The following is a 25,743-nucleotide window of genomic DNA, read 5'->3' on the forward strand; positions in this document are numbered from 1 at the left end:
GGTGAGGTGTCTGTTCTGTCCTGATCAGAGAATGGGAACACCTGGGACTCCCGGGGCTGGGGCTCCTCTCCCAGCTGCAGAGTCGGGATGGGCTGGTTTTATCACCATAGAGAGGACCCCATTTGCATGTGCTCTGACATATATATGAAGCTCCAGTCTTAGATTTGATTCTTTAAAAGTGAACAACAGTGTTAGGGACACACTTGTAGTTTAGTTTGTGTAGACGGTGCTGTGACAATATGAATAATTGATTTCAGTGAGTACAAGTGTGTTTGCAGTCCTGTGTGCATTTTTACAGGTCTTTCATCAACATAGATCATTTTCACTCTACAAGTATTTTACATACTTTTTGAAGTTTAACCCACAATACTTTATTCTGTGCCATTTTCACTTGTATAATTTTGTTATTTTTTTTGCATGTATTTTCATGCTGGTGTGTAGAATCACAGGTGGTTTATTTTTATTTATTTTCTTTGTTCATTTTGCATCCTGCTCTTTTCCTCATTTCAAAAAACTGGTTCTAATATTTTTTGTGGTATCTCTAGGGTTTTGTTATGTTTAAGATCAATGTCACTTGCAAACAAGTAATTTTCCTTCCTCCTTACTGATTTAAATGTCTTTTATTTTTTTATTCCCTATTTTTTTCTGGTTACGTCTTCCAATTGTAGGAGAAGAAAGCTTTTCCCTTCTTTTCTTCTGGGATTTAGCCAGTGTAAGGATTCAATTGACATAAGACATATGTACAGGAGAGAATAAATTTCATTTTGTAAGTGCATGGCCTTCCTAATGATACGACACCCAGAGAAAGGACAAAGCAGGTGGCACTTGTGATTTTCAGGCAACGAAACATTGGATTTGGCAAGAGTTAAGTTTGGGATATTATGTTAGTCACCAAGTAAGTAGGTTTGTTTGCATAGCCTTCTTGTCGCTGTGTTCCTTATTCTGGTGCTAATGATGGTTCTTCCCTCTTGATACATGGGAGGGAGATTTATATCCTTTTGTCAAGGGACGATGGCGAGTCTGAGTGTACTTGGACTATTTCTCAAGTGACTTACATCCAAATAAGCAGTGTGACAAGATGACATAGTTTGAGGTGGCATATGTATTCTTCACATTACCATGGGGAATGCTTATGTTAGGGGTGACCATCATTGCCTGGGTCCTGATTTGACAGGAAAGCCTTCAGCATTTTACCGTTCAATATGCTGTCAGGTGTGGGCTTTTCATAGTGGCCATGATCATGTGGAGGTAATTTCCTTCAGTTCCTTTTTGTTTGGGTTCTTTTTAAATGATGAACATGTGTTGAATTTTGTCTAATGTTTTTTTGAATCAATCAATGATGGCTTTGATTCAATCATTCCCTCTGGTAATGGAGGACATCACATTTATGCATCTGTGTATGTTGAAGGATCCTTGCATCATCCCTGGAGTGAATCACCCGGGATTATGTTGTATGATCCTCTCAATGTTCTGTTGAATTCAGTATGCTCAGATTTTGTGAAGGAATTTTGCATGTATGTTCATTTGAGATAGTGACCTGTAGTTTCCCTTCTTGTGGTGTCTTTCTTTGGTTTGGTGTGAGACCAATGCTGTCCTCACAAAATGCATTTGGGAGTGCTGTTTTTTATCAGTGTTTTGTAACAGTTTGAGAAATATTGGCATTAATTTCTCTTTAAATACTTAGTAGAAGTTTTAATAAAGCCATGAACTCCTATGCAGATTTCTTGGAGGGTGAGGTTTTAGATAGAGAAATCTTACTAATTTTTCTTTTGTTCATTTTGTATTTTTCCATGAAACAGTCTTGGTGGACTACATTATGGCATAAAATGTGTAATTTGTTCTTGGTGATCTAATTGTTGGCCTATAAATACCTAAGTTTTTCTTTAATGATCCTTTTCATGTCTTTAGTTCAATTATGTCTACTCTTTCAATTCTGATTGCATTTGTTTGAGTCTTCCCTATTTCCCCAGGCTACCTATTTGTTTCAAATTTAGTTACTTTTCCAAATACAAATTTTTATTTAATTGATTTGTTTTCTGTATTTGTGATAGTCTCTATTTTCTGTCTGCTTTATCTTTTTATGTTATTTTTGTTTATCTTTTTATGTCAATAAAAATGCCAATGAGTTTTTTAAGGAATCTGAAAAATATACTAATTCATATGAAAGCACACAACACATGGAAGCAACAAAACAATCATGACGTCGAAAGAACCTGGAGACATCACACTTCTCTCTTTCTAAAGATATTGCAGAGGTACATTAACCACAACAGTGTGCTGCTGGCATCAAATGAGACATTTAGACCAGTGGAGCTCATTACGGAGCCCAGAAGTAGACGTTTGCAGGTGCAGTCAGCAAATCCTCCACGAGATTTCCAACAATGTACAGTGGGAGGAGGATAGTGTCTCTTAAACATGGTGATGACTAGGGGCACCTGTGTGGCTCGTTAAGTTAAGCATCCCACTTCCACTCAGGTCATGATCTCATGGTTGGTGGGTTCGAGCCTCACATCAGGCTCCTGCTGACAGCTCAGGGCCTGGATTCTGTTTCTGCCTCTATCTCTGTGCCTCCCTACTCATGATCTGTGTCTCTCCCTCAAAAACAAAGTAAAAATTAAAAAATAGTATTGATATATACATGCAAAATAATAACATTTGGCCATAATCTTGCTTCATACATATACGTCGACACAAAAAAAAAATCTCAAAATGGATGAAGGATTAAGAAGAAGACTTGAACCTAAATGCCTTCAAAGAAAACATAAAAGATAAACGTGATGACATTCACTTGAGAATGATTGATTTGATATAAAAGCAAAGTCACAGAGAACAAAGCAGGCAAGGGGGACTACACCATACTAGAAAAGGGGCAAGCAAATATTTGCAGAGCTGGAAGGCAGTCTATGGGAGGGTAGACATTACAATAAAAAATATTGAAAAGGAGTTACTATCCAAAATGCAGGAAGGACAATAAGGTGTTCTCATTTCCTGGCCATCAGACCACACCTCAAGCTTCCCCCTTTCCCTAATGGAGACCCACCTCCATTCAAAGTGCTCCTCAGAGGATGAGTCTTAAAGATGTGCCCACTAGTGTCTGGGCCTCACATGCACAAGAGGATGGATTGCCCCCAGTGCAGAGCCTGTGCTCAGGGGGCCTGAGAAAGGAACTGTCCCCACCCATCAGTATCCAGATGCCCTGTCTTGCTGCAGAGGGAGGACCTGGCCCTGTGATAGACTCTGTTACCGCAGGATATTCTTGCTTTACCTCCTCACCGTGTAACACCCCGATCTTGTGAGTAAAGAAAGAACAGAATTTGATTCAGAAGGCAAAGCTACTGATTTGTACAATGTCGGAACCATAAAGTCTTTTGTCATCTATTACCCCCCCCCCCAATCTTTTGTCCCTAACCGGGCTGCCATTCATGCCTCAATTCCTGGTGATGAAGATGCATTACTGGAATTAATATTTCTACTTTCTTGTCAATGCCATTGCACTCTGATTCACAAGTTCTCTTTTCAGGTATGCTTGGGGGAGGCAACTAAGTTGGGCTCAATATTACTCCAAGTTCTTGAAGCCAACTTACATTCTGTGCCTTCACCCAAGGCTGCAGTCTTGTTTAGTATGTCCCTGACTTGTCACTCTATTACCAAAGGAATCAGGGAGCCCTTGCAGACTCGCCACCCTCCTAAAGCACTAGCCAGACAGGGCCATACACCCTCCTGTCTTCTTAATGTCCACGGTTGCAAACAGCTACTGCCAACGAGGACTATGTCACAGTGCTTCAAAACTCCCCACAAAGTGTCTTGTCATTTTTCCACATCCCTCTCACTGGTACAAAAATGCAGTTGCATAAGCTTCTAAGGAAACCTGGCTACTGCTTCCCAAGGACCCCTAACTTCAATGCTTTGCTCTGTCTCTGTGAGCCCCTCACCCCTACCTGATGCTGCCACAGATTTCTTTTCGTGGCTTTCAGAGTCATTAACCTAAAGTGTTAATATTAGCTCTGTGCACACCCCGAACTCTCAGCTGTCTGAATATCAATAACATGTTTCACCTCTCATTCCATGGAAATGGAGTGGCAGCAGGTATCCTGCGACAACCTGTCCCTCTCGGATATGTCCTATAACTTTCTTCCCATGAAAATTAGACCTTGGGCCATCAGGCCCCACTGCATGCTTGCACCCCCACAGCTGCTGTCTGGATACATTAGGATCCTCACTCACCTCTGTATTCCTCTCTGACAAGTTTGTAATTTCCAGGCCCACCACCTACCTACCAGCAGGCCACTGACCAACCCGCCCATCATCTTGTGTCATGTTAACAGTTTAAATCAGGCTATCCCACTCCCCTCCCTAAAAAGGGAGACCTGGGGTACTGGGTGGCTCAGTTGGTGGGCATCCTACTTCAGCTCAGGTCATGATTTTGCGGTTTGTGAATTTGAGCCCTGCAACGGGCTCTGTGCTGTCAGCTCAGAGCCTGGAGCCTGCTTCAGATTCTGTGTCCCTCTCTCTCTCTATGCTCCTATCAACTCACACTCTTTCTCTCAAAAATAAATTAACATTAAAAAAATTTTAAAGGGGAGACCCTACTTCATTCCACACGATTGCCCTCAGCCACAGGAATGGTTTCTGGGACATCTGGTGGTCAACCCTGAGTTCTAGTTTAAAAAAAAATTTTTTCTTTTACATTTATTTCTTATTGAAAGACAAAGAGACACAGGGTGTGAGCAGGGGAGGGGTAGAGAGAGGGGGAGACATAGAATCTGAAGTAGGCTCCAGGCTCTGAGCTGTCAGTCCAGAGCCCGATGTGGGGCTTGAACTCACAAACTGCGAGATCATGACCTGAGCTGAGGTCCCTAGCTTAACCAACTGAGCCACCCAGGTGCCCCACCCTGACTTCTATTTTGTGATGGCTTCTGTATGTGGGGAAACATAGGAACCACTCAGGCCAGTGTCCCTACTAGAGGTACTCCAGGCGTCCTCTCTGCCTGCTGTAAAATCAGTCTAAGCCACTGCGCTCCCAGGTTTTCTCAAGCTTGCACATCTGCAGAGGGAACGACTGCCACTATTCACAGGCATTCCAGACATGCCCTGGAGTCTCCAGGGCTGTTGGCACCCTCTGGAAATCCCACAGGTCCTAACCTCATGAGTACCAGGGGACAGAGGACATTTTGCCAGCAGGCCTATAATTGCTGCCCTATTATACGCAACTGATCTTTCTGCTAAAATTGCTAACAGTCACTCTCCAGCCCAAACCGTGAGGAGACTGCCACTGTCTCTCCAGCGACTGACAGAGCTCACAAGGCTGTCAAATACACAGCCAAGTTCAGAGGCCCCTGTCCTTTCCTTCACTTTAGCAGCCTGCCTTTTTCCCTGACTTGGACTATTGTTTATCATGTAAGTTCCTCACAATGAGAAAAGACAGGTGGACAGATAATGATCAAATGGGGTGTACATTGGGGTTGGGTGGGCCTCCTGAGGCCCCTTTCTTCTCTCCTTTGGTCTTGCACCAATCCCATCAGATGGGATAATTAAGAAACTGAGAGACATTGGGTTCTTCCCAGGCATTCACTAAACCTGTGACTAAATTATTTCCCAGGGCACTACTTGTAAATCTCTCCCAAGTTTTGTATAATATCAGCAGGCCCCAGGGAGTCCCTCTAGCCCCTCCCTACCCACTGGGGCTCTCCAGATGGATTTGACAAATTGGCTTCCTCTTTGGTTAATGGCTGCATGTTTGGTGGATGGACTGATGCTGTCTGAGTGGACATGCCAGTGCCACGACTGTGGTAAAGAATGTAATGCCTAAAATGGTTCCTGGATTTGCCATTCCATTATGGATTTAGCCAGACCAAGGAACTCACTTCAGCACATAGACAAACTACGTACTTGCAAAGACTGGGGGTGATAATTAGAATTTCATACTGCACATCATCCTTAATCATCACAGAAGAGGACGATGAGGATATGTGGATTAGGGGAACAGATATGGAACATGAAAATCTAGACACAAAAGTCCTTCAGGAGAAATCCGCCTGGAAACTGGCCTGGAACATCCAGAATCATTGTCCTTGGCCCTTAATGAGATTTGTAATGCTCCAAATAGCAGGCAGGGACTGACTCGCTTTGCGACAGTATTTTAGAAAGGAATCCTTTACCCTTTCTTTACTGACTGAACTTCATGATAACTTATATGACCAAGTTGATGCCAGGCATAGCCATGTCCAAGAACTAACAGGTACACTTGGCTCATATCATCCACAGACAATAAGAACATGGCCTCTGCCACTGACTAGCCTTGCCACCCTTTCTACAGAATATGGGACAGTCATCAGGTCTTCAGAGAGCACCCAGTGCCACCTCACTGAGAAGGACCTTATGACGAACTCCTAACCAATTACACTGCCATCAGAATTACGGAAAGATTCCTCTGGATTCACACAAGCTGCACAAAATAGTTCCAGATCGCAATTGTCAAGACCGTGGATGACCATCCCCATGATGACCATTGGTAAGGATTCCCAGAGCCAATTCCCAGGCTCCGGAAGCACATGGCATCACATAGTAGGTCATGGATCAAAAAACTGCATTTCCACCTAGTTCATTTTCTGGCTCTTTTTTGTCAGGAAAAAAAAACTTTTTAAAATGGAGCCTACCCTTTCCCCCACTATTAAAAGACTGACTACATTTCCTGCTCTCCCTCTGAACGTCTACAACTGTCTGTCTTCAGACTGCCTCTGCCCCATTCACCGGTGTAGTTATCACAGCAGGTCAGACACAGACCCTTACACCAGTTTTCCAAGTCCCGTCTACAGTAAATAATCAGTCTGATTGTCAATTGTTTTGACATCAGGATAGCAAGTAAGCCCCCAAAGTAGTGTTATTTCCTGCCAATGCAAGCAGGGAATACACCATGTGGATGGACAAATGGAAGGGTGTGGTGTCCACAACCAGAACGACAATGTCACTCTGCCTTTCCTTCCACTGCATTGATTGGGACCACAACTTTAATGGAAGCTTCAGGATGGTCCTTTGCTCAGGTGAAGTATTGGGAGAGAATATTTCCCTTTGTATGAAGACAGTCTTGGTGCTGGGTTTTCTCTCTTGGTGACATAGCAAGGCAATCTGGTGCCAGATGGTCACTAGGTGCTCCAGCATAACCCCCATGGCACAAACACTTTCCAGTTCCCAAAATGTTTCATTGGCACTCAGACTACCTGTGCATCAACTGGAATAGCTCAGCCACTTCCTGGTAAGGCTGCCTAAATGCACAAGTCATATGAAAGTAGACCGAAAATCTGGAGTAGCTCAGTCAGGTGACAAAACCCACCTTATAGCTGCTGAAGGGCTGCAGGCCTCCCATGTCTCACAAACTTTCAAGAATGCATGATAATTGACCAGTGACAGTGACCCTCAATTGCCCAGACAAGTGGGAACTCATGACAGACTCTACATGAGCTGCTCAGCCTAACATCTTGGCACTGTTTGGACTGTTAGGAATTCCCAAGGCAGCAGGGTAGAGATGTACAGGTTGAGAGCAGACTATGGCTGGGACTCCTTGGTCATCGATGCTGAATGGGACATACTGGCTAGCTCAGTCATGACAGAGTCTCCCCTGTGGCCCTTTAAATACTCTCAACTGCCTAGACAGTCTTGGGAATCTAAGCCATCTTATGGACAGCTGGGCATTTACATTTCAGTAGACAACTGTAAAGTGCCATCTGTTAGGGGGCTTTAATGCCCGTCAAGTGGCCAGACTGAAAAGAGAAATGGTGTGTTTCATGCCCTCGCTCCTTCACTAAATCTTGAATTATGGGGTGCAATTACTCAGTCCTCTATTGCACACAATATTGATGTACATATACTGTCTTAATTGGATGTTGGGGGGGGGTGCAATTTGCAGTCCTACAGAATCCTGATATGTAGCTCCCCTCAGGAAAGCCAGGCACTGGGTTTGTTCCCACTGGCCTTGATGGCATGTGAGGGCATCCACATCATTAAGAAGACATTGCAGGGTCAAAGGGGCCACTGTTGCTAAAAGAGATTCAGTAAAGATTCTTTCATTAGTGACATCAAAGGTATGTTGAGACCCTTCTACTATCCCTCCCTTTATACCTAGTAAACTAAAGGACACCACACTTACATTTGGAGGGGTTCCTGGGAAGCACTGTACCTTGGCTTCAGGGTCAATGAGAGAAATAAAGTGTTGTCTGTGTCTGTGTCCTACAGGGTAATTACAGAAGTGTACAGGCAGTTGTCCCAGGAGGAAGGACATACTCCACAAACCTCCGGGTCCCTAGGCAGGGGCCTTGGTATATCCCCACCCACTGGGATTCCATCTCCCCACTACCAGGGCTGTCATGTCCAGAGAAGTGATGGCACCCACCCGAAGGGTAGGAACAGCATTCTCTCGAAGATCCCAAAGAGTCTGATCAAAGTTTCTGACTTGTGTTCAGACTGTCCTGAGATTAAGTCACTAGGGACCCCTCTTCTCAGAGCTGTGCATAAAGAGAAGTGTGGGCCTCATCTCTAGAGCAAGAGATCTGGGTTGAAGTTCCACCCCTTGAATGGGGCACTGCTGGGACCCTCCTGTGGGCTCCTATCTATGGAGGTGGTGATCCCATCAGCATTTGCAGCAAAGAAGTCTTGGGCTTCTTGAAAATTCTCCTTTTCACATCTGACTATGGCATGCATGCTAATGCCTGCTACACTAAAGCTGGTATTTCCGTGAATTCTTTTGGGACAAGGCTTAAGATCAGAGTGGTCCTTCAAGAAGAACTCCTTAGATTCTGTTGTCAAGCCTCTCCTCCAGGTGGAAATGGACAAGGGCTCATGGGCGCATGACATAAGGCAAAAAAACCCAAAAACCCAAAACCACACCCATTGAATTGTCCCTATTCTATCTTAGAGTTGGATTGCATCACCTGGGCTTGACCTCTCCAGTGGGCCTGTGCTGTCGTGCCGTAAAAATCCAAGTCTGGAGAATCAGAGCTTCTTTCTTCCTACCTCTTTGGGCTCTGGGGCTCTAGGGAGCCTCTTCCTCAGAGCCTTCCCCTTTTTCCTTGGTGTGTGTCTCTTGCAATGTGCCTTGGGGTGATTGTCATAGCCTTTTGATACAGTGAAAAGACCGGAGGCTCCGTAGGTTGTCTCTAAGTAAACAGGCTGTTGATACCTTGAGCTTTGCAGTGATTTATGAATCTGGGGCACTTGGACCAATCCAGACAGCTGTAGTATGTCAAGTGCTTAAAACAACAGCTTGGAGCCAATTGTGAAGACCCACTAGAGCCAATCAATGTCCTTGTCTCCCTCCCTTTGGACAAATGATTCCAGGAAACCTTGCATTTTCATGATGGTGTAGTGCCTGTCACCATTTCTCTCTTTCACACTGGTCCGTGGATATGTTGGTGTAGTGGTCTTGACAGGGAGGACCTGGGATAGGATTTAGCTCTTCCCAGACAAGTGTGCTGAGGCCTCCCACACTGAGGTGTCCCCGACAACACCTGTTAAATAGGGAGCCATTGTCAGCCGAAGTGAGGAATACAGCCAGTAGGGGAAGGTTGCCTTGGTCGTGTCCTCCGCCCAGGGAGACATGATGTTCCTGGTAGAGTTGCCTCTGTCACTAGGTAGGCATGGCTAAGCAAACACAACACCAGGGTACTGGCTGCAACACAGTGGACCCAGCAGCTGGTGTCTTGTTCGACACTAATCTAGGGATATGGTCTTCAGTGTCCAGCATATCTCACTTGGAGATGAGTCGGAAATACACACCTCTGGAACCCCAGGACGGTGCCTGATTGTTTGTCTCTGCAGGGAGTCTGACCTTTTATGGCACTGGTAACTTAGGGTAGGGGTTTCTGGCAACACCTGGAATCAGCCCAAAGCAAAGTTACAGACAACCAGCAAGCTCCATCTCCTTCCCAGAGCAGCTGAGATGTGGGGGTGAGGAACGAGTGAGCCATTCTCAGTGCTAACACATTGTTGGAGGGCACCACCTAGGCCCCCAATCCCATCCCTGGGGACAAATGTGTTGGGGACCCCAGCTGTTGTACAGAATTAAGAACATGTAGACTGTATCCTGCTGAAGGAATAGGCAAGAGCCATTGCTCAGGGGGTGGACAGGCGGCTCCCTAGGCATCTGAGCTCTGTCTTTGGATACATGAGATTCATGGGGCCCTCCTGACTCAAGGTGTGGTTTCAGTGCACCCCCAGCAAAGGAAATGGAGGCACAGGATTTATGACTCACAGGGCCCAGAAGCAAGGGTACACAAGGACCTTGGGAAGGGCAGGTCTCCTTCCCACATTCCCAGTGATCAGGACATAGAAAACAGGGTAGCAAGTACCTGATTACTTGAGAATGGTTGGAGCTGAAGTCCCTTACTTTTCACAGGCTCACCTCTGTGTGGTTATTCGAGAAGGCTCTCAGAAAACCAAAGTGGGAATCCTAGGCAGATCCTTATCTAAGGTTAAACTCACTGAAAGGTAGGCAAGAGAAAGAGCAGGGATTCACATTCATCGGGCTCCAACTGGATGCCAGAGTCATCCACAGGCACTTGTGCCTGCCTTTCTGATTCATTGGGTGCTCCATTCAGTCTCATGGTCTCAGTCTCCCACATTTGGAAATTTTGTCTCCAGAGAGGCATAGCTTGTGCTAGGTGGAACCTAATGCCAGTCCCCTTCCCTCACAGCCCACAGACACCCCAGTGTGGAACAGGCAGTGTGGGTGGTAGCCCTCCATTATCCTGAACCCACATTTGGACTGGGGGAAGACAGATTACCTGGAGAATGAGAAAATGTTCAGTGTGCAACCGCACAGTTTTGGAGACAACTCATGAATTTGTTCCTGAAAGAGCTTGTGTGAACGTCTCTTAATTCTGGAAGCATATACCTCAGTTCAAGACCCAGATGCTGACTCAGGTCCTCTTCACATAATCTGAAGCTCAGTTTGGGCTCTTGGAAGCTTAGATATATACGTAGAGGCCACAAGCATGCAGTTTTTAAGTTTTATTTCAGCGTTCTGGTCAGTGAGCCATGAGAGATGTGTGTCAGAGCCTGATGTGCCTGTGGACCCCTGTGTCTCCTGAAGACCCCCAAAACGTGGATGTCAGCTCTGCAGCCTCATTACTGTATTTTCACACATGTGCCAGTTGGATTGTCTATAGTTGTTCAGCAGTCAGGGGGCTAATTATGGATTGTCGTCAGCAACAATCAGTCCCTTAAGTTTCTCGGGGTTGATAATTTGACATTTGTGGCGACACCACAAAGAATGCATCTATTATGGCTTAAATGGGACCAAAAACCTATCTGAGATATAACAGGGATTCATGAGTTTGCCTGACTGGCTGCATTCTTCTTGGAGGGGTCCACTGTCTGTGCTCCCACCAGTGCCTCATCCAGTGCACCATGGAGGATCCCAGCTTATGTGGCAATGGCAGTTCCTGTTATTGTTGCATGACCCTCTGTGACTGCGTTTCTCCGGGATACAGTCATAGTTCAGCTGAGCCACACTGCGACTACAGTAGGTATCCTGACAAATGTTTCCAGGAGCACATGACATACCAGTTTTCACATGACCAAATCAGTTGTGCTATGACATGACTCCAGCCATAAACACCAGAACCCTGAGATCTCAGACGGATGGAATCCAACATGCTCTTGCAGCTGAGGGAGATGTGTGACATTCCTACACTGCAGCCTTCCACACGGCACGTCTGTATGGGAACAGGTTCAGCGTTGAATTCCCCGGGGTCTTCTGCAGTGTCCATGTCGGCTGCTTTTTTGATTTATGGTCTAGCAGACATCTTCACCTTTCCAAAATTTTTGTAAAGATTTCTTGACAGTGCATAGTGCGGTCAGTGCAGTTCCCATGATAGCAGCAGCCCTCTTCAGTGCATGGGGTTCCATCTTGCATACGGAAGTCATCAGGGCCCAACAAGGACACCCCATGGCAGGACTCTGGAAGATCAGATATATTTTGGATTGGCCTGCCAAATGTCCCAGCATCGAAATCGGTGCAGTTTGTATAGCATCTGCCTGTATTACATTTGTCCCAAGGGGTTAAAATACAATCACTCATACAGCATAGATTGCTATAGCACTGCTCTAAGGAGCTGCAGTCACAATGCTTGCCTGGTCAGCTAAGTAGTTTCCGAAATGATTGTGGGTCAGGCTTTTATTTCAATGCACCATTTAGATGTTGAAGAGGCACTTGCCTAATCTGCCACTGATTATCAGTGCGTATGAATGAAGGAACACTTCCTGAAAGCTTCAGGTATACAAGGGAATTGGGTCCTAAAGCAGTTGGACCTTTTCTGGCAAGCATATTCATCAGTGTCAACCCACAAACCAATATATTTTGCAATCTGATGTGTTGCTATGACAGACAAGAGTAAATAATATCTGCCTAAATAACCCATCATGATAGGGCTTTGTGGATGGCATATACTACATACAACTGGACTGAAATTAACTTCATGGGATCCATCTCAAATCCCAACTAAGGATGAATGTGGTTTAAGAATTCGAAAACACTTGGACTCATAATATCAAAAAAAAAAGGACTCTGGTGCAACACGTATTTGCCTATGTTAGCTGGATCTCCATCATTATAAATTATCATGACCCAATATAGTAACTTACATGAATGCCATGAAACAATGAGTCAATTAAGCTAACTAGTCTTATTAGGATTTGGGCACATTTTGACCCGTGGTTGAACACACTATATATTGTTTTGGAACTGAGAGCTAAATTCCGTGATGGGATGACTACAACTTACTAGAGATCCTGGGCACTGCACTGGCATTTGCTTGAGGAACAGGGGTCCCTATCCTCCTTATATCCCAGGTTATAAGTAGGTCCCATTGCATTGGTGTCTGCCACTCTCTGAGAAACAATGTGTTCAAATGTTGGGAATCGCTGATGCGTCTGATTTCATAGGCAAGGTCATCCAACTTCATGATACCTTCAAGGCGCTGATAGCACATGTCCATGGAGACCATGGAAAGAGGAATCTCCTCCAGGTAGCCGAGGTAGTAACAGTCTGGAGGCATGGAGGGGTAGTCCATCTGCAAGTCTCCCTGATCATCCTGAGTGATCATCACCAGATGTCTGGACCTAAAGGGTTGCTTTGGCCTCATGTGGATAACGGGTCTCTTGTTCCAAAACACAGGCTACAGGACAGCCAACCAGTCATCTGAATGCCCTTGTCGTTGTTCAGCTCCTTCTTTGTAATTATCACCTCAAGGACTGTAGAGCCATGATGGACGACCTTGAGAACCCTGGACAGGAGCCAGCACTGCCCAGAGTGCACACTGCAAGAGGGACACCCTCAAGGTGACCTGGCCCTCTGCCAGCCTCATGCCCCTGCTCAGGGACATCTGCCAGTGAGAATGGATAAATGGAGGATCCTCAGCAAAGTGAGGTCTAGGCCATCTGACAGAACAGAGGGCTGTACCAGGTGGCCAGCCCCCTGCACCTGGGATCCACTTGTGGAGTTAGGTAACAGTCCCAGGGTGTGGCATTGTGTGACCCTGCACAACAGTTCAACTGGGGTGGATGTGGGAGAAGCAGGTGAGCCAGTTCAAGCGTGCTCACATGGACATAGTAACGACTTGCATCCAGAGACATGGCTCTATTCAACACATTCCATCTTTCCTCCAGCTAGTGAATATGGGATATGAAATTTTAACACCCTGAACTTCTCTACCAATTCCATGTCCTGTGGTACTGCTGGGTCACTTTCTCTGGATGACTGCTTTTCCTCATTATGGAGACCAATGCTTCCTACTTCCTTGGGATGTGGAGGTGGACATTGTCAATTTTACCTTTATAGGCGACTAAAAGAATAGCTTTGTCGTTTTTCATGTCTCATTCTGGTTAGAGAGTACTTTTCAAGCCATTTGATCCTTTTGGTTTTTGGTTTGAAGCTTCCTCTGAGTTTACTGAGGAAACATTTCCCAGTATTCTGTCATGATTGGTGAAGTACAGGTTGTATTTTAGTATTTTTTTATGCCAGCTGGGGAGAACAGAAAGTACTGCTGACCATGTGTGGGCCCCAGGGGTTTTCCACTCTAATCCCTTTTTGGGGTTCTTTCCTGGCCTCTGGCAGTCTCCTCCCATGCATGTGTGGTTCCCTCCTCAGCTGGAGATGCCAGGGAGTTGAGGTAACGTTGGCAGCTTGCACCATGGAGTCTGCACATGATCAAAAGACGTTATCAACCATGGAACTCCCTTGTTTGATTAAATATGCTCTACTCCTTTAAAGCAACCTGCGTCAGGGAGAAACCTCAGAGTTGGCTTTTGGACAGGAGTCTGCATTCTTACCAGTGGCTGGCCTTGTGCATAAAGCTCAAATTCCTTTCCTACCAAAACGAAAACTTTGAACGTTGACCTTTCCAGCAACAGGCAGCTGAATTTGGGTTTTGATAACAATAAAACAGAGAATGGAGTAGCAGTTGCCAATGGCTGGCAGCGAGGCGCAATGAGGGTTAGATATCCAGGGGTGTGATTTTCTGTTATGCAAGACGACTAATTTCTAGAGGTCTTCTCCACAACATTACACGTGTAGTTAACAATACTCTATTGTATGGTTAATTTTAGTGAAGAGGGTGGATCTCAGTTTCAGTGAGATCTTACCACAATACACGAGTTTTTCTTCTCACACAAAGTATGCATGGACACACACTCTGTACTGATAAGTGAAAATAATTTAAAAAATGTACATACTTTGGATCCTAACCCTGGGGATATGCCATTTACAAATATCTTCTTCCATTCCATAGGTTGCCTTTTAGTTTTGTTTATTGTTTCCTTCACTGTGCAGAAGCTTGCTATTTTGAGGTACTCCCAAGAGTTCATATATGTATGTATTTAATTTTATTGTTTTATTTTAAATTTAAATACAAGTGTGTTAACCTACAGTGTAGTATTGATTTCAGGTGTAGAATTTAGTAATTCATCACGTACATATAACACCCAGTTCTCATCTCAACAAGTGCCCTCCTTAATGCCTATCTCCCTTTTAGCCCAACTTCCCCACATCCCCTCAGTTTGTTCTCTGTATTTAAGAGTCTCTTCCTGTTTCTTCTCTCTCTGTTTTTCTCTTATTTTTCCTTCCCCTATGTTGTGTTTCTTATATTCCACATATGAATGAAATCATATGATATTTGGCTTTTTCTTACTGACTTATTTCACTTAGGTTAATACATTGTTGTTCCACACACATTGTTGTAAATGGCAAGATTTCATTCTTTTTGATGGCTGCGTAATATTCCATTATATATTTTTACCACCTCTTCTTTATGTGTTCATCTCCTGATGGATATTTGGGCTCTCCCACAATTTGCTTACTGTTGATAAGGCTGCTATAAACATTGGGGTCCATGTGCCCCTACGAATCAGCATTTTGGTATCCTTTGGATAAATACCTAGTAAAACAATTGCTTGATCACAAGATAGTTCTATTTTTAATTTTTTCAGGAATCTCCACACTATTTTCCAGAATGACTGCAACAGTTTGCATTCCTACCATGTTAAATTTAGCCATCCTGACAGGTTTGAGGTGTTATCTCATTGTGGTTTTGATTTATGTTCCCTGAAGAGGAGTGACAATGAGCCTCATTACATGTGTCATTTCGCCATTTGGAAGTCTTCTTTGCAAAATGTCTATTCATGTCTTCCGACCATTTCTTCACCAGATTATTTGTTTTTTTTCAGTGTCGAGTTTGAGCAGTTCTTTATAGATCTTGGATACTAAGCCTTTATCTGATATGCCATTTGCAAATATCTTCTCCTATTTTGTCAGTTGCCTTTTAGTTTTGTTGATTGTGTCTTTGCTCTACAGAAGCTGTTTATCTTGAGGTCCCAATAGTTCATATTTGCTTTTGTTTCCCTTGCATCTGGGACATGTCCAGTAAGAAGTTGTTCTGACCGTGCTCAAAGAGTTTGGTGCCTGTGTTTTCCTCTAGGATTTTGATGCTTTCCTGTCTCACATTTAGGTCTTTCATCCAATTTTGAATTTGATTTTGTGTATACTGTAAGAAAGTGGTCCAGTTCCATTAGAGTTTCCTGTTGCTGTCCAGTTTTCCCAACACCATTTGTTGAAGGAACTGTCATTTTTCCATTTGATCCTGTTTCCTGTTTTGTCGAAGATTCGTTTACCATTTATGGGTTTTCTACTCTGTTCCATTAATCTATGTGTCTCTTTTTCTGCCAGGAGCATACTGTCTTGATGACTACAGCATTGTAATATAGCTTGAAATCCAGAATTGTGATGCCTCCATTTTGTTTCTTTTTTAGGATCGCTTTGGGTGTTCAAGGTCTTTTGTGGTTCCATGATAATTTTAGAATTATTTGTTTTAGCTCTGTGAGGAATGCTTGTATTATTTGACAGGGATATTTGCACTGAATTATTTGCATTGAATGTCTAGATTGCTTTGGGTAGTATCAGCATTTTAACAGTGTTTTTTTTGTTTTAATCCATGTGCATGGAATATTTTTCCATTTCTTTGTGTCTTCTTCAATTTGTACCATAAATGTTCCAGGTTTTTCAGAGTAAAGCTCTTGTAACTCTTTAGTGAGGGCTATTTCTAGGTATCTTATGGTTTTTGGTGTAATTGTAAATGGGATAAATTCCTTGATTTCTCTTTCTCCTGCTTCATTATTTTTCTATTGAAATGCACAAATTTCTGTATGTTGATTTTGTATGCTGCCGCTTTACTGGTTTATTGTATCAGTTCTAGTGGGTTTTTTTTTTTTTTGGTGGAGTTTTTCAGGTTTTCTGTATGTAGTATAAAATTCAACTCCAAAACTGAATAATCCTATTAAAAAAATGAGTCGAAGGCGTGAATAGACTTTCCAAAATGCAACATACAGATGGCCAATAAACACATGAAAAGATGCTCAACATCACTCATCATCAGGGAAATATAAATCAAAACTACAACGAAATATCAACTCACTCCTGTCAGAATGACTAAACTCAACTACACAAGGAACAACAGGTGTTTGTGAGGATACAGAGAAAGAGGAACACTTTTGCACTGCTTGTGGGAATGGAAACTGGTGCAGCTTGTCTGGAAAACAGCATGGGCGTTCCTCAAAATGCTAAAAATATAACTACCTTATGATTGATCAATTGAACTACTAGGTATTTACTCAAAGGATACAAAAATACAAATTTAAAGGGGATTGTTACTTTACGTGTATAGCAGCCCTATCAAAAACAGCCCAGCTCTGGAAACAGTCCAAGTAAGCATTGACTCATAAATGGATAAAGTATATGTGGTATATCTACACACACACACACACACACACACACACACACACACACACTCATACTCATACACTGGACTGTTTCTCAGCCCTTAAAGGAATGACATTTGCTATTTATAATGATATGGATGGAGTTAGAGAGTATTATGCTAACTGAAACAAGTGCGAGAAAGACACATATATGATTTCATTCATATGTAGAATGTAAGAAACTTCAAATGGGAAATGGGACAAAGAAGAGAGAAGAGCTACACCAAGAAATAAATTTTTTCAATGTTTTTAAATTTATGTTGAGATAGAATGGGGGGAGGAGCAGAGGAAGCTGGAAGGAGAATCCCAAGCAGTCTCTTTGCTGTCAGTGCAGAAACCAAAATGGGGCTTGATCTCAGGATCCATGAAATCAAGACATGAACCCAAATCAAGAGTCTTAGGCTTAACCCATGGAACATATAAACCCAACAAAACAGATTCTTACCTATACAAAACAAACTTATGGTTACCAGAGGGAAGGTGGGAGGAGGTTTGGGGAAGTAGGTGATGGGGTTGCAGGGCCGCAGTCATAATGAGCACTGGGTGTTGTATGGAAATGTTGAATCACTATATTTTACACCTGAAAGTAATACTACATTGAATGTTTACTATGTGGAATATGAATAAAATCTCAAATGGTGTATTTACAGTGTCTGCAAATGGCCTTGTTGGCATACAGCCCATGAAGAAACATTTATTGCAGAAAATATACCGACAGACGGAAAAGCTAGAATTTTGAGCTAAGGTATGTGCCTTTCCTTCCCCACCCCAGCTCAGCAAATGGAAACTCCAGTACAAGGAGCTGGGACTATAGGCATGTGCCACTGAGCCTGGCTGCAACCTCCCCTCCAGACTGTTGCAACCAATACCAGGGTTCCTGGTGACCAGCTCCTGTTCAGAGGACTCTTTCCCAGAGGGACAGGATGTCAGTGACACTAAGCTGTTTGCTGTTGAGGCCAAGCATCAGCAGGTGCCACTGAGATGTGGGACTCACTCATTGTTTGCAGCCCCACTCCCAGGATGGAAACTCTGCCCTGGGCACAGTCCACTAGGGATGCTGGGAGCCTGGTCACCCCAGACCTGACTTGTACGGCAGGGGTCTCATGCCACCAGGACAAGCAAGCCTCAAAGAAGTGCAGCTGCCACTCACCCCTCAACTGAGCCCTTATTTTGTCCCCACCTGCAGCTGCAGAGTTTTGCCCAGGGCAGCGGGGAGCTGGAGCAATCTACTAAACCAAGGTGCAGATCTGTTCTGGTACAACTGACCTCATTTACACATGAAGGTAAGGAAGCTCTGGTCCTCATGTTGTGGGAGAGTCAGGTGCAGGAGACAGATGGTTTCAGTGGAGGATTCCTAACCTACTCCTCCTCACCTGCAGGAGAGAGACAGAGCCAGGGACAGTGGAGGGAACAGCTCCTGTCAGAACACATGTGGGATTATGGCCTCAACAACTCTCCATTCAGAGGGGTCCGAGTTTGTAGGGTTTAGTCTGTGGAGAGTTGAAACATCTTGGTTACAACATTTAAAATTTCAACATAACTCGGGTTTAGGACATTTCTATCTGCAGTAAGGGTTTCCTTCATTCTGCTATGCCTTCCTCAAGCACAGAAAGTATCCTCATGATAGTTTTGAAAAATTCTATTTCCTTGTGAGAGATTTAGAAATTCTATTTGAGGCATATTAGTTATATGTGCTTTAATAATATCCCCGGCAATGACCTTTTATTGTTTTTTCTTTTGGGATGAATTCCTCCATCATGGTGTATGTCTATGTCTCTGATGTCTTAAGTGTTTTAGAAAATCCTGTTTTGTTTTCTGCTTCTGGAGTAGTGTCTTTATTGAGAAGTGTTCAATTGCTGTTGAGGGCTTGACACTTTAGGAAGCATTTGTTGCAGATTCTGTGTGCACTGTGCTGTCGTGTATTGGCTGCTCTGTCCCTCAGCTAAGTCCTCTGCAGAGTTTCTCCTTGTCTCCAGTGATGAGTGTTTAGACACTGTCCACAATGTTGTGAGTTTTAACCAGGTGAGTTTGTTCTGCCTGTAAAAGAGGCTAATTCCTATTTCCCCTAGAGGTGAATCTATGCCTCACTATATGGTCAGTAGACTTGGTGCCTTTGTGGGTATATGTCGTCTTTTGAGGGAGGGGCGCGGTGCTGATCTGTTTTCCAGGCCCTCTTTCTCTAGTAAGGAAGCACCTGAGGAAGGCAAGGGGGGTGGAGTATAGCTTGGTGTCAGTGGCTCAGCTTCTACTGGGAGGTTCTGTGCTGCTCACTGAATTCTGTCCATGCTGATTGGTGGGAGGAAATATTGGCATCAGCTCCCTATCTAGTCCCTTGAGTTGGAGTTCCCAGCCTCCCCTGTTCAGGAAGCCCTCCCACAGAGAGAACAATCTGTACCTGTGGGTCCCAGGCTTCCATCAGAACCCTGCTTTCACCCTGTCTGTGTCCAAACCTTTGGCCCACCTGGTGGCACAGGGCTCTTATGTTTTATCTCAGGAGCTTTAGCTGGGTTTCAAGACTCCAAAGCATATGAACTCAATATGACTGGGACCCCAGTGATCCTCTGTGAGAGTGTCTCGCTGTGCTGTGGCTGGAGCTGTTTATCCCAGGAGGGCAGTTGCATGAACACTAGGGTCTTGGAGTTCATGGTGAGGAAGAACAAGAAGGCAGCATTCAGTTAGCTGCTCTCAGCAGAGGCTCCTATGCTAATGACCATGAGAGTGCAACGGTGCCTGTCAGCTCTCCTGCCCCACGAGAGGCAATACACCCTTTATGAAATGCACCCCGAGAAGGGAACTGTCTCTCCCCAAGTCTCCCAAGGGATTATCAGACCACAATGCCCCCTATGCGACTCTGCCCTCCTTCTCCACAGAAGCACAGCTATGCCCACCAGGCTCCCTGCCAGTCATGGCATGGACTTCTAAATCTTCAGTCTTTGAACTGCACATTTACAGGAGGTTGACTTGTCATGATTACCTTTATGTGTCATCTTGACTGCATCATGGTGCCCAGAAGCCTCACTGTTTCTGTGGATGTCTGTGATGTGTTCCAGAAGAGACTGGCATTTCTATCCAAAGTTTCTGTCTGTCTGGGCATCACCCATTCCATTAAGGTTCTGAATAGAAACTGATGCAGAAGGAGGAGGAATTCCCTCAGTTTTACTTCCCATGGTGTGTTTGAATTGGAACATTGGTCTCCTCTGGCCCTTGTTCTGAGAGTTACATCATCAGATCATCAGCTCTTCACGTTCTGAGACTAGAAACTAGTTCAGAATCAGATGAGAATTACACCACTGGTTTTCCAGGGTCTCCAGCATGTGAGAGTGGAATGAGAGGGCTTATCAATGTATTTAGTCATGGAAACCAATGTGCTTTGGTTTCTGTTGCTCGGGAGAATCCTGACTAATACATGGAGATGAATTATCTCTTCTTTAGAGGAATTGAATAAAGCTGTAGCTCATTTAAATTCCTGAGTAGCAAGTGCCGGGAGGGAAGTGTCACCTTGTTTGGGACAAGTGCTGGGTGAGGATAATGGGGCTGGGGGTTCCTGTAGGCCTGGCTGCACAGGGAGTGCATCTGGGACTCCTGTAAAGGTTCAGCTTTTGTGCGTCAGGAAATCTGCAATTCACTCATACTGAGTGACAGGAGTAAGGAATGCAAACAACTGTGTCTATGTGCATGTTAGGGTAGTTTTCCTATGACAACACAGTTGCTAATCCAGAGAGTTAATAGGTAAACACAGAAGCATATAACCAGAGAGGCTCCCTGGAGAAACTGCTGTGTGGAGAGGAAGCCCCAGACCCTGACAGGAAACCTGCCTGTGACCTCCATCTGCACCTGCTCCTGGGAACACAAAGCAGAATTGTGCATAGTGTGCGCCCCCTGGTGGTGTTGATCCCCTCCTGCACGGAGGTTTGTGTCTGGGCTCCCAGTGAGGTCCCCTCACTGTGTCTCTTGCACAGTAATATGTGGCCGTGTCCTCGGTCTTCAGGCTGTTCATCTGCAGATACAGCGTGTTCTTGGAGTTGTCTCTGGAGATGGTGAATCGGCCCTTCACGGAGTCTGCGTAGTATGTGCTACTTCCATCATATCTAATATATGCGACCCACTGCAGCCCCTTCCCTGGAGCCTGGCGGACCCAGTGCATGTAGTAGCTACTGAAGGTGAATCCAGAGGCCACACAGGTGAGTCTCAGGGACCCCCCAGGCTTCACCAGGTCTCCCCCAGACTCCACCAGCTGCACGTCACACTGGACACCTGCAGACACAAGACATCTTGGTTAGGAATCTGTCACACATCCACTCTTTCTCAGTCATGTCCACTCACATACTCAGTGTCTCTCGTTCCCCATGAATTACCTTTTAAAAGAGCAACCAGGAAAACCCAGCCAAGCACAAACTCCATGGTGAGGTGTCTATATTCTGTGCTGATCACAGAATGGGAACACCTGGGACTCCCGGGGCTGGGGCTCCTCTCCCAGCTGCAGGGTTGGAGCTGGACTGGTTTAATCAGCACAGGGAGGGCCCTATTTGCATATCCTCTGACTATATATCAAGCTCCAGACTTAGATTTGTTTCAAATTTAAAACGAGTGTTTGAGAGGCACTTCTAGATCACTTCTTGCAGCAGGTGCTGTGACAGTATAAATAATTCTAATCTGTGAACACAGTTATCTTTTCATCTGTGTTTGCCATTTTACATGTCTTTCTCCCAGCAGGTCATGTTTGGCATGCCATTTTACTTTTTGGTGAAATTTAATCCTAAATACTTTATTTTGTGCCATATAATTTTAATGTGTGTTTATTTTTGTGTGACACAGAGAAGGAGAGAGCGATCAGAGAGAGAGAGAAGGGGACAGAGAATCCCAAGCAGGCTCTGCACAATCATTGCAGACCCTGCCTCAGAATTAAACTCAGGAGCCATGAGATCATGACCTGAGCCAAAATCAACAGTAGGCACTTAATGGATTGAGCCACACAGTGCTCCATTTTGTGCAATTTTCAATTGTGTGATTTTGTGAGTTTTTTCATATACTATGTTTTTGGTGTATGGAAATACAACATATTTTTGTATGTTGATTTGTACCCTGAACTTTTACTCAGTTTATTAGTTCTGATACTTTTTTTCTGGAGTTTCTAAGGTTTCACTGTATGTAAGTTCGTGTGATTCTCAAACAAATAATTTTCTTCTTACTGATTTACATGTCTTTATTTCATTTTCTTACCTAATTTTTATGGGTACATCTGCAACTTGTAGGAGCAGCAAGCTTTTTACTTCTTTGCTTCTGTGTTCTTTGTCTTGTCTAAGGATTCAATTGACATAAGACAGATCTACAGAAGAGAATAAATTTCATTTTGCATGTGCACAAGCTTCCTAATAATATGACACCCAGAGAATGAAGAAAGCAGGTGGCACTTGTGCCTTTTAGAATAAAAAACAATGGATTTGTGAAGAGTTAACAAGACAGAGATTTGGGTTTGGGCAAGTCAATTAGTGAGGAACTAACCAGGCTTGTTTGCACAGCCTTCTTGGTGCTACGTTCCCATTTCTGGTGCTAAGGATGGTTCTTCCATTCTGGTAGAGGGGAAGAAGTTTCCCAGGAGAGATTGATTTCCTGCTCTCAGGGGGACAAAGAAGGGTCACAGTTTCCTTAGACTAGCTGTTACTCAAGTGACTTTCCTCCAAATAAGCAATGTGACAAGATGACATACATTGGGTGCCATATTTTACTGGTCTTCGTGTTACCATGTGGAATACCTATGTAGGGAATGAGCATCCTTGCCCGGCTCCTAATGTGACAGGAAAAGCTTCAGTGTTTCACTGTTAAATATGCTGTCAGGTGTGGGCTTTTCATCTATGGCCACGATTTTGTGGAGGTTATTCCTTTCTTTCCCTCAGTTGCTGAGAATTTTTACTAATGACAATTTGTTGAATTTTGTCTAGTTTTATATGTATCAATAGATGATGATATAAATTATCAACAGATGTGACTGCATTGTCACATATGACCCTTTCATTGTGCTGTTGCATTCACTATGCTAGGAGTTTTGCATGTATGTCCATCTGAGATATTGGCCTTTAGTTTCTCTTCTTACGGTGTCTTTCGATTTTGCAGCATAGTAAGGTTGGTCTTGTAGATGAATTGGGGCATATTCCTTTCTTTTCAGTTTTTGGTAAGAGTCTGAGAGGTATTGTCATTAAGTCTCTTTATATTTTGATATAATTCATAGATAAAGCCCTGTGTTACTAAGCTGACTTTTTTCTTTTGGGGCGGTGTATGATTAGATTATAGATTGAATTTTATTTGTTTTCATTCTGTTAATTTTCTATTTCTTCATGTACAGTCTTGTGGATTGTTTGTCTCTGGAAATTGCCTAGTGGCCCTTTGTTATCTAATAATGGGCCTATAATTAGCTAGGCATTTTCTGTTATTGTTTTCCACTTCTTTGGTATCAGTTATGTCGCCTCCTTAATTCTGATTGTATCTGTTTGAGTTTTACCTATTTTCCTAGTAGAGACGCTTTTTCAATTGCATTTAGCTTTCCAGATATCCATTTCAATTTCTAATTTTTTGTATTATTACACTTTTTATTCCTTGTATCTGTTCTAATAATTTCTAATATTAGTTCAGTTAATAAAAATGCCAATGAATGTATCTGGGAAATTCTTATTTATATGGTACCACAAAGCACACCGAAGTGAGAAAACAATCCTGAGAAAGAAGAACAAACCTGGAGACAGCACACATCCTTCTTTCTAAGTATATTGCAGAGGTACATTGTCTATAACACTGTGCTGCTGGCACAGAGTCAGACACACAGACCAGTGGAGCAGATTACAGAGACCAGAGTGAAATGTGTCTGGATGCAGTCAGCAAATCCTCCATGAGATTTCATAGAATTAAAATTAGGGAAAAGATGGCCTCTTTCACAAATGGTTTTGAATTCCAGTGAGTAAAATAAGGACATTTGGTCCTTATCTTATACCATACGGGTATGTAGACCCCCATTCAGCCCCTTCCCTGGAGTCTGGCAGACCCACCTCATCAATTAGCTACTGAAGGTGAATCTAGAGACTGCGCAGGAGAGTCTCCGGGACCCCCTCCCCTGCCAGGCTTCTCAGGTCTCCCCCAGTCTCCACCAGCTGTACGTCACACAAGACATCTACAGATACAAGTCCGGAAACTGGCACACCTCCACTGTTTCTCTCACTAATATCCACTAACATAGTCAGTGTTTCTTGTTCACCATGAATTACTGTTTAAAATAGAACCAAGGAAAACCAAAGTGAGCCCAAACTCCATGGTGAGATGTCTGTGTTCTGTTCTGATCACTGAATGTGAACACTTAGGGGCTGGGGCTCTTCTCCCAGCTACAGTTTCAGGGATGGGAGGGCTTAATCAGCATACAGATGTCCTTTGACAATATAGTAAAATTTGCAATAGAATCCTCAAGAAGCCAGTGACCCTTGGCAGGTGTCAGGGATGGGGCAGTGTTTGGTGTCACAATATCTTTCAGGACATTGTGATTTATTAATTTGTGATTTTGCTGCAGTGATTATAAGTACCCATGATAATCCTTATTTTCACATATGCACCCAAACACTTGAGGTAAGAATCAGTATACCACCATTGTACAGGTTAACAGATACACTGCAGCAGAGACAGAGTGTGTGAGTGTCCAAGATCACGTATGAGGTGAGAGTAGTCCCAGTATCTGAACGTGTGCTCCCCATCAGGGGGCCCACCTGCCTCCTGAACCGCATGCAGGACAAGGCTGGACATCCCAGTGAGGTTTGCAGGTTCCTGACCTTCTAGAAGTCCCAGGAGAGTGATGGATGGAAGCCAGGTCTATTGTGTCACAAATTGGAGATAGTGAGAAGCCTCGACAGAGACTCACAGAGCTCATGGAGATGCCAGGGGTTTTCTACAAACACAAGGGGTCATTTACACATGAACTCTATGTGAACATCAATGGAAACCCTCCATATGGAGCCTCTGGGTGGCTCAGTTGGTTAAGTGTCAGATTTTGACTCAGGTCATGGTCTCACAGTTTATGAGTCTGAGCCTTGTGTCGTGCTCTGTGCTGACAGCTCAGAGCCTGGGGACTGCTTCATATTCTGATACTGTGTCTCCTCTCTCTCTCTTCCCCTTGCCCGCTCGTAGTCTGTCTCTCTCTCTCATAAAAATAAATAAACGTTAAAAAAGAAAGCCTCAATAACTTTAAAATGGTTGAATTTTATTAAAATATGTTGAAGGCAAAACACCTGCGATCAGGAAGGATGATGTTAATAAAAAATATTTCTTCATCTATGGAATGGAGATCATTATTCTTCTAAACTCTTGTTAATGTGAGAATGATCAAAGATGTATTTATTCCAGTGTCTGACCCTGGGAAAATTTGTGTATTCCCATTATCATGGTTTATTTAAACAGGGAGGACACTTG

The 25,743-nt window shown here is 43.9% G+C and overlaps 1 gene segment (V, D, J or C); it reads right to left on the bottom strand.

Annotated features, from left to right (window-relative positions):
- Nucleotides 1–2,775: 2,775 nt before the first annotated feature.
- On the bottom strand, nucleotides 2,776–24,497 carry LOC125168493 (immunoglobulin heavy variable 3-30-3-like). The segment is given in 4 exon segments: nucleotides 2,776–2,787; nucleotides 21,245–21,555; nucleotides 21,657–21,766; nucleotides 24,491–24,497. Coding segments are annotated over 3 exon segments (360 nt in total).
- Nucleotides 24,498–25,743: the final 1,246 nt, after the last annotated feature.

Source organism: Prionailurus viverrinus, chromosome B3 (assembly GCF_022837055.1).
Source record: "Prionailurus viverrinus isolate Anna chromosome B3, UM_Priviv_1.0, whole genome shotgun sequence".
NCBI classification, from domain to species: domain Eukaryota; kingdom Metazoa; phylum Chordata; class Mammalia; order Carnivora; family Felidae; genus Prionailurus; species Prionailurus viverrinus.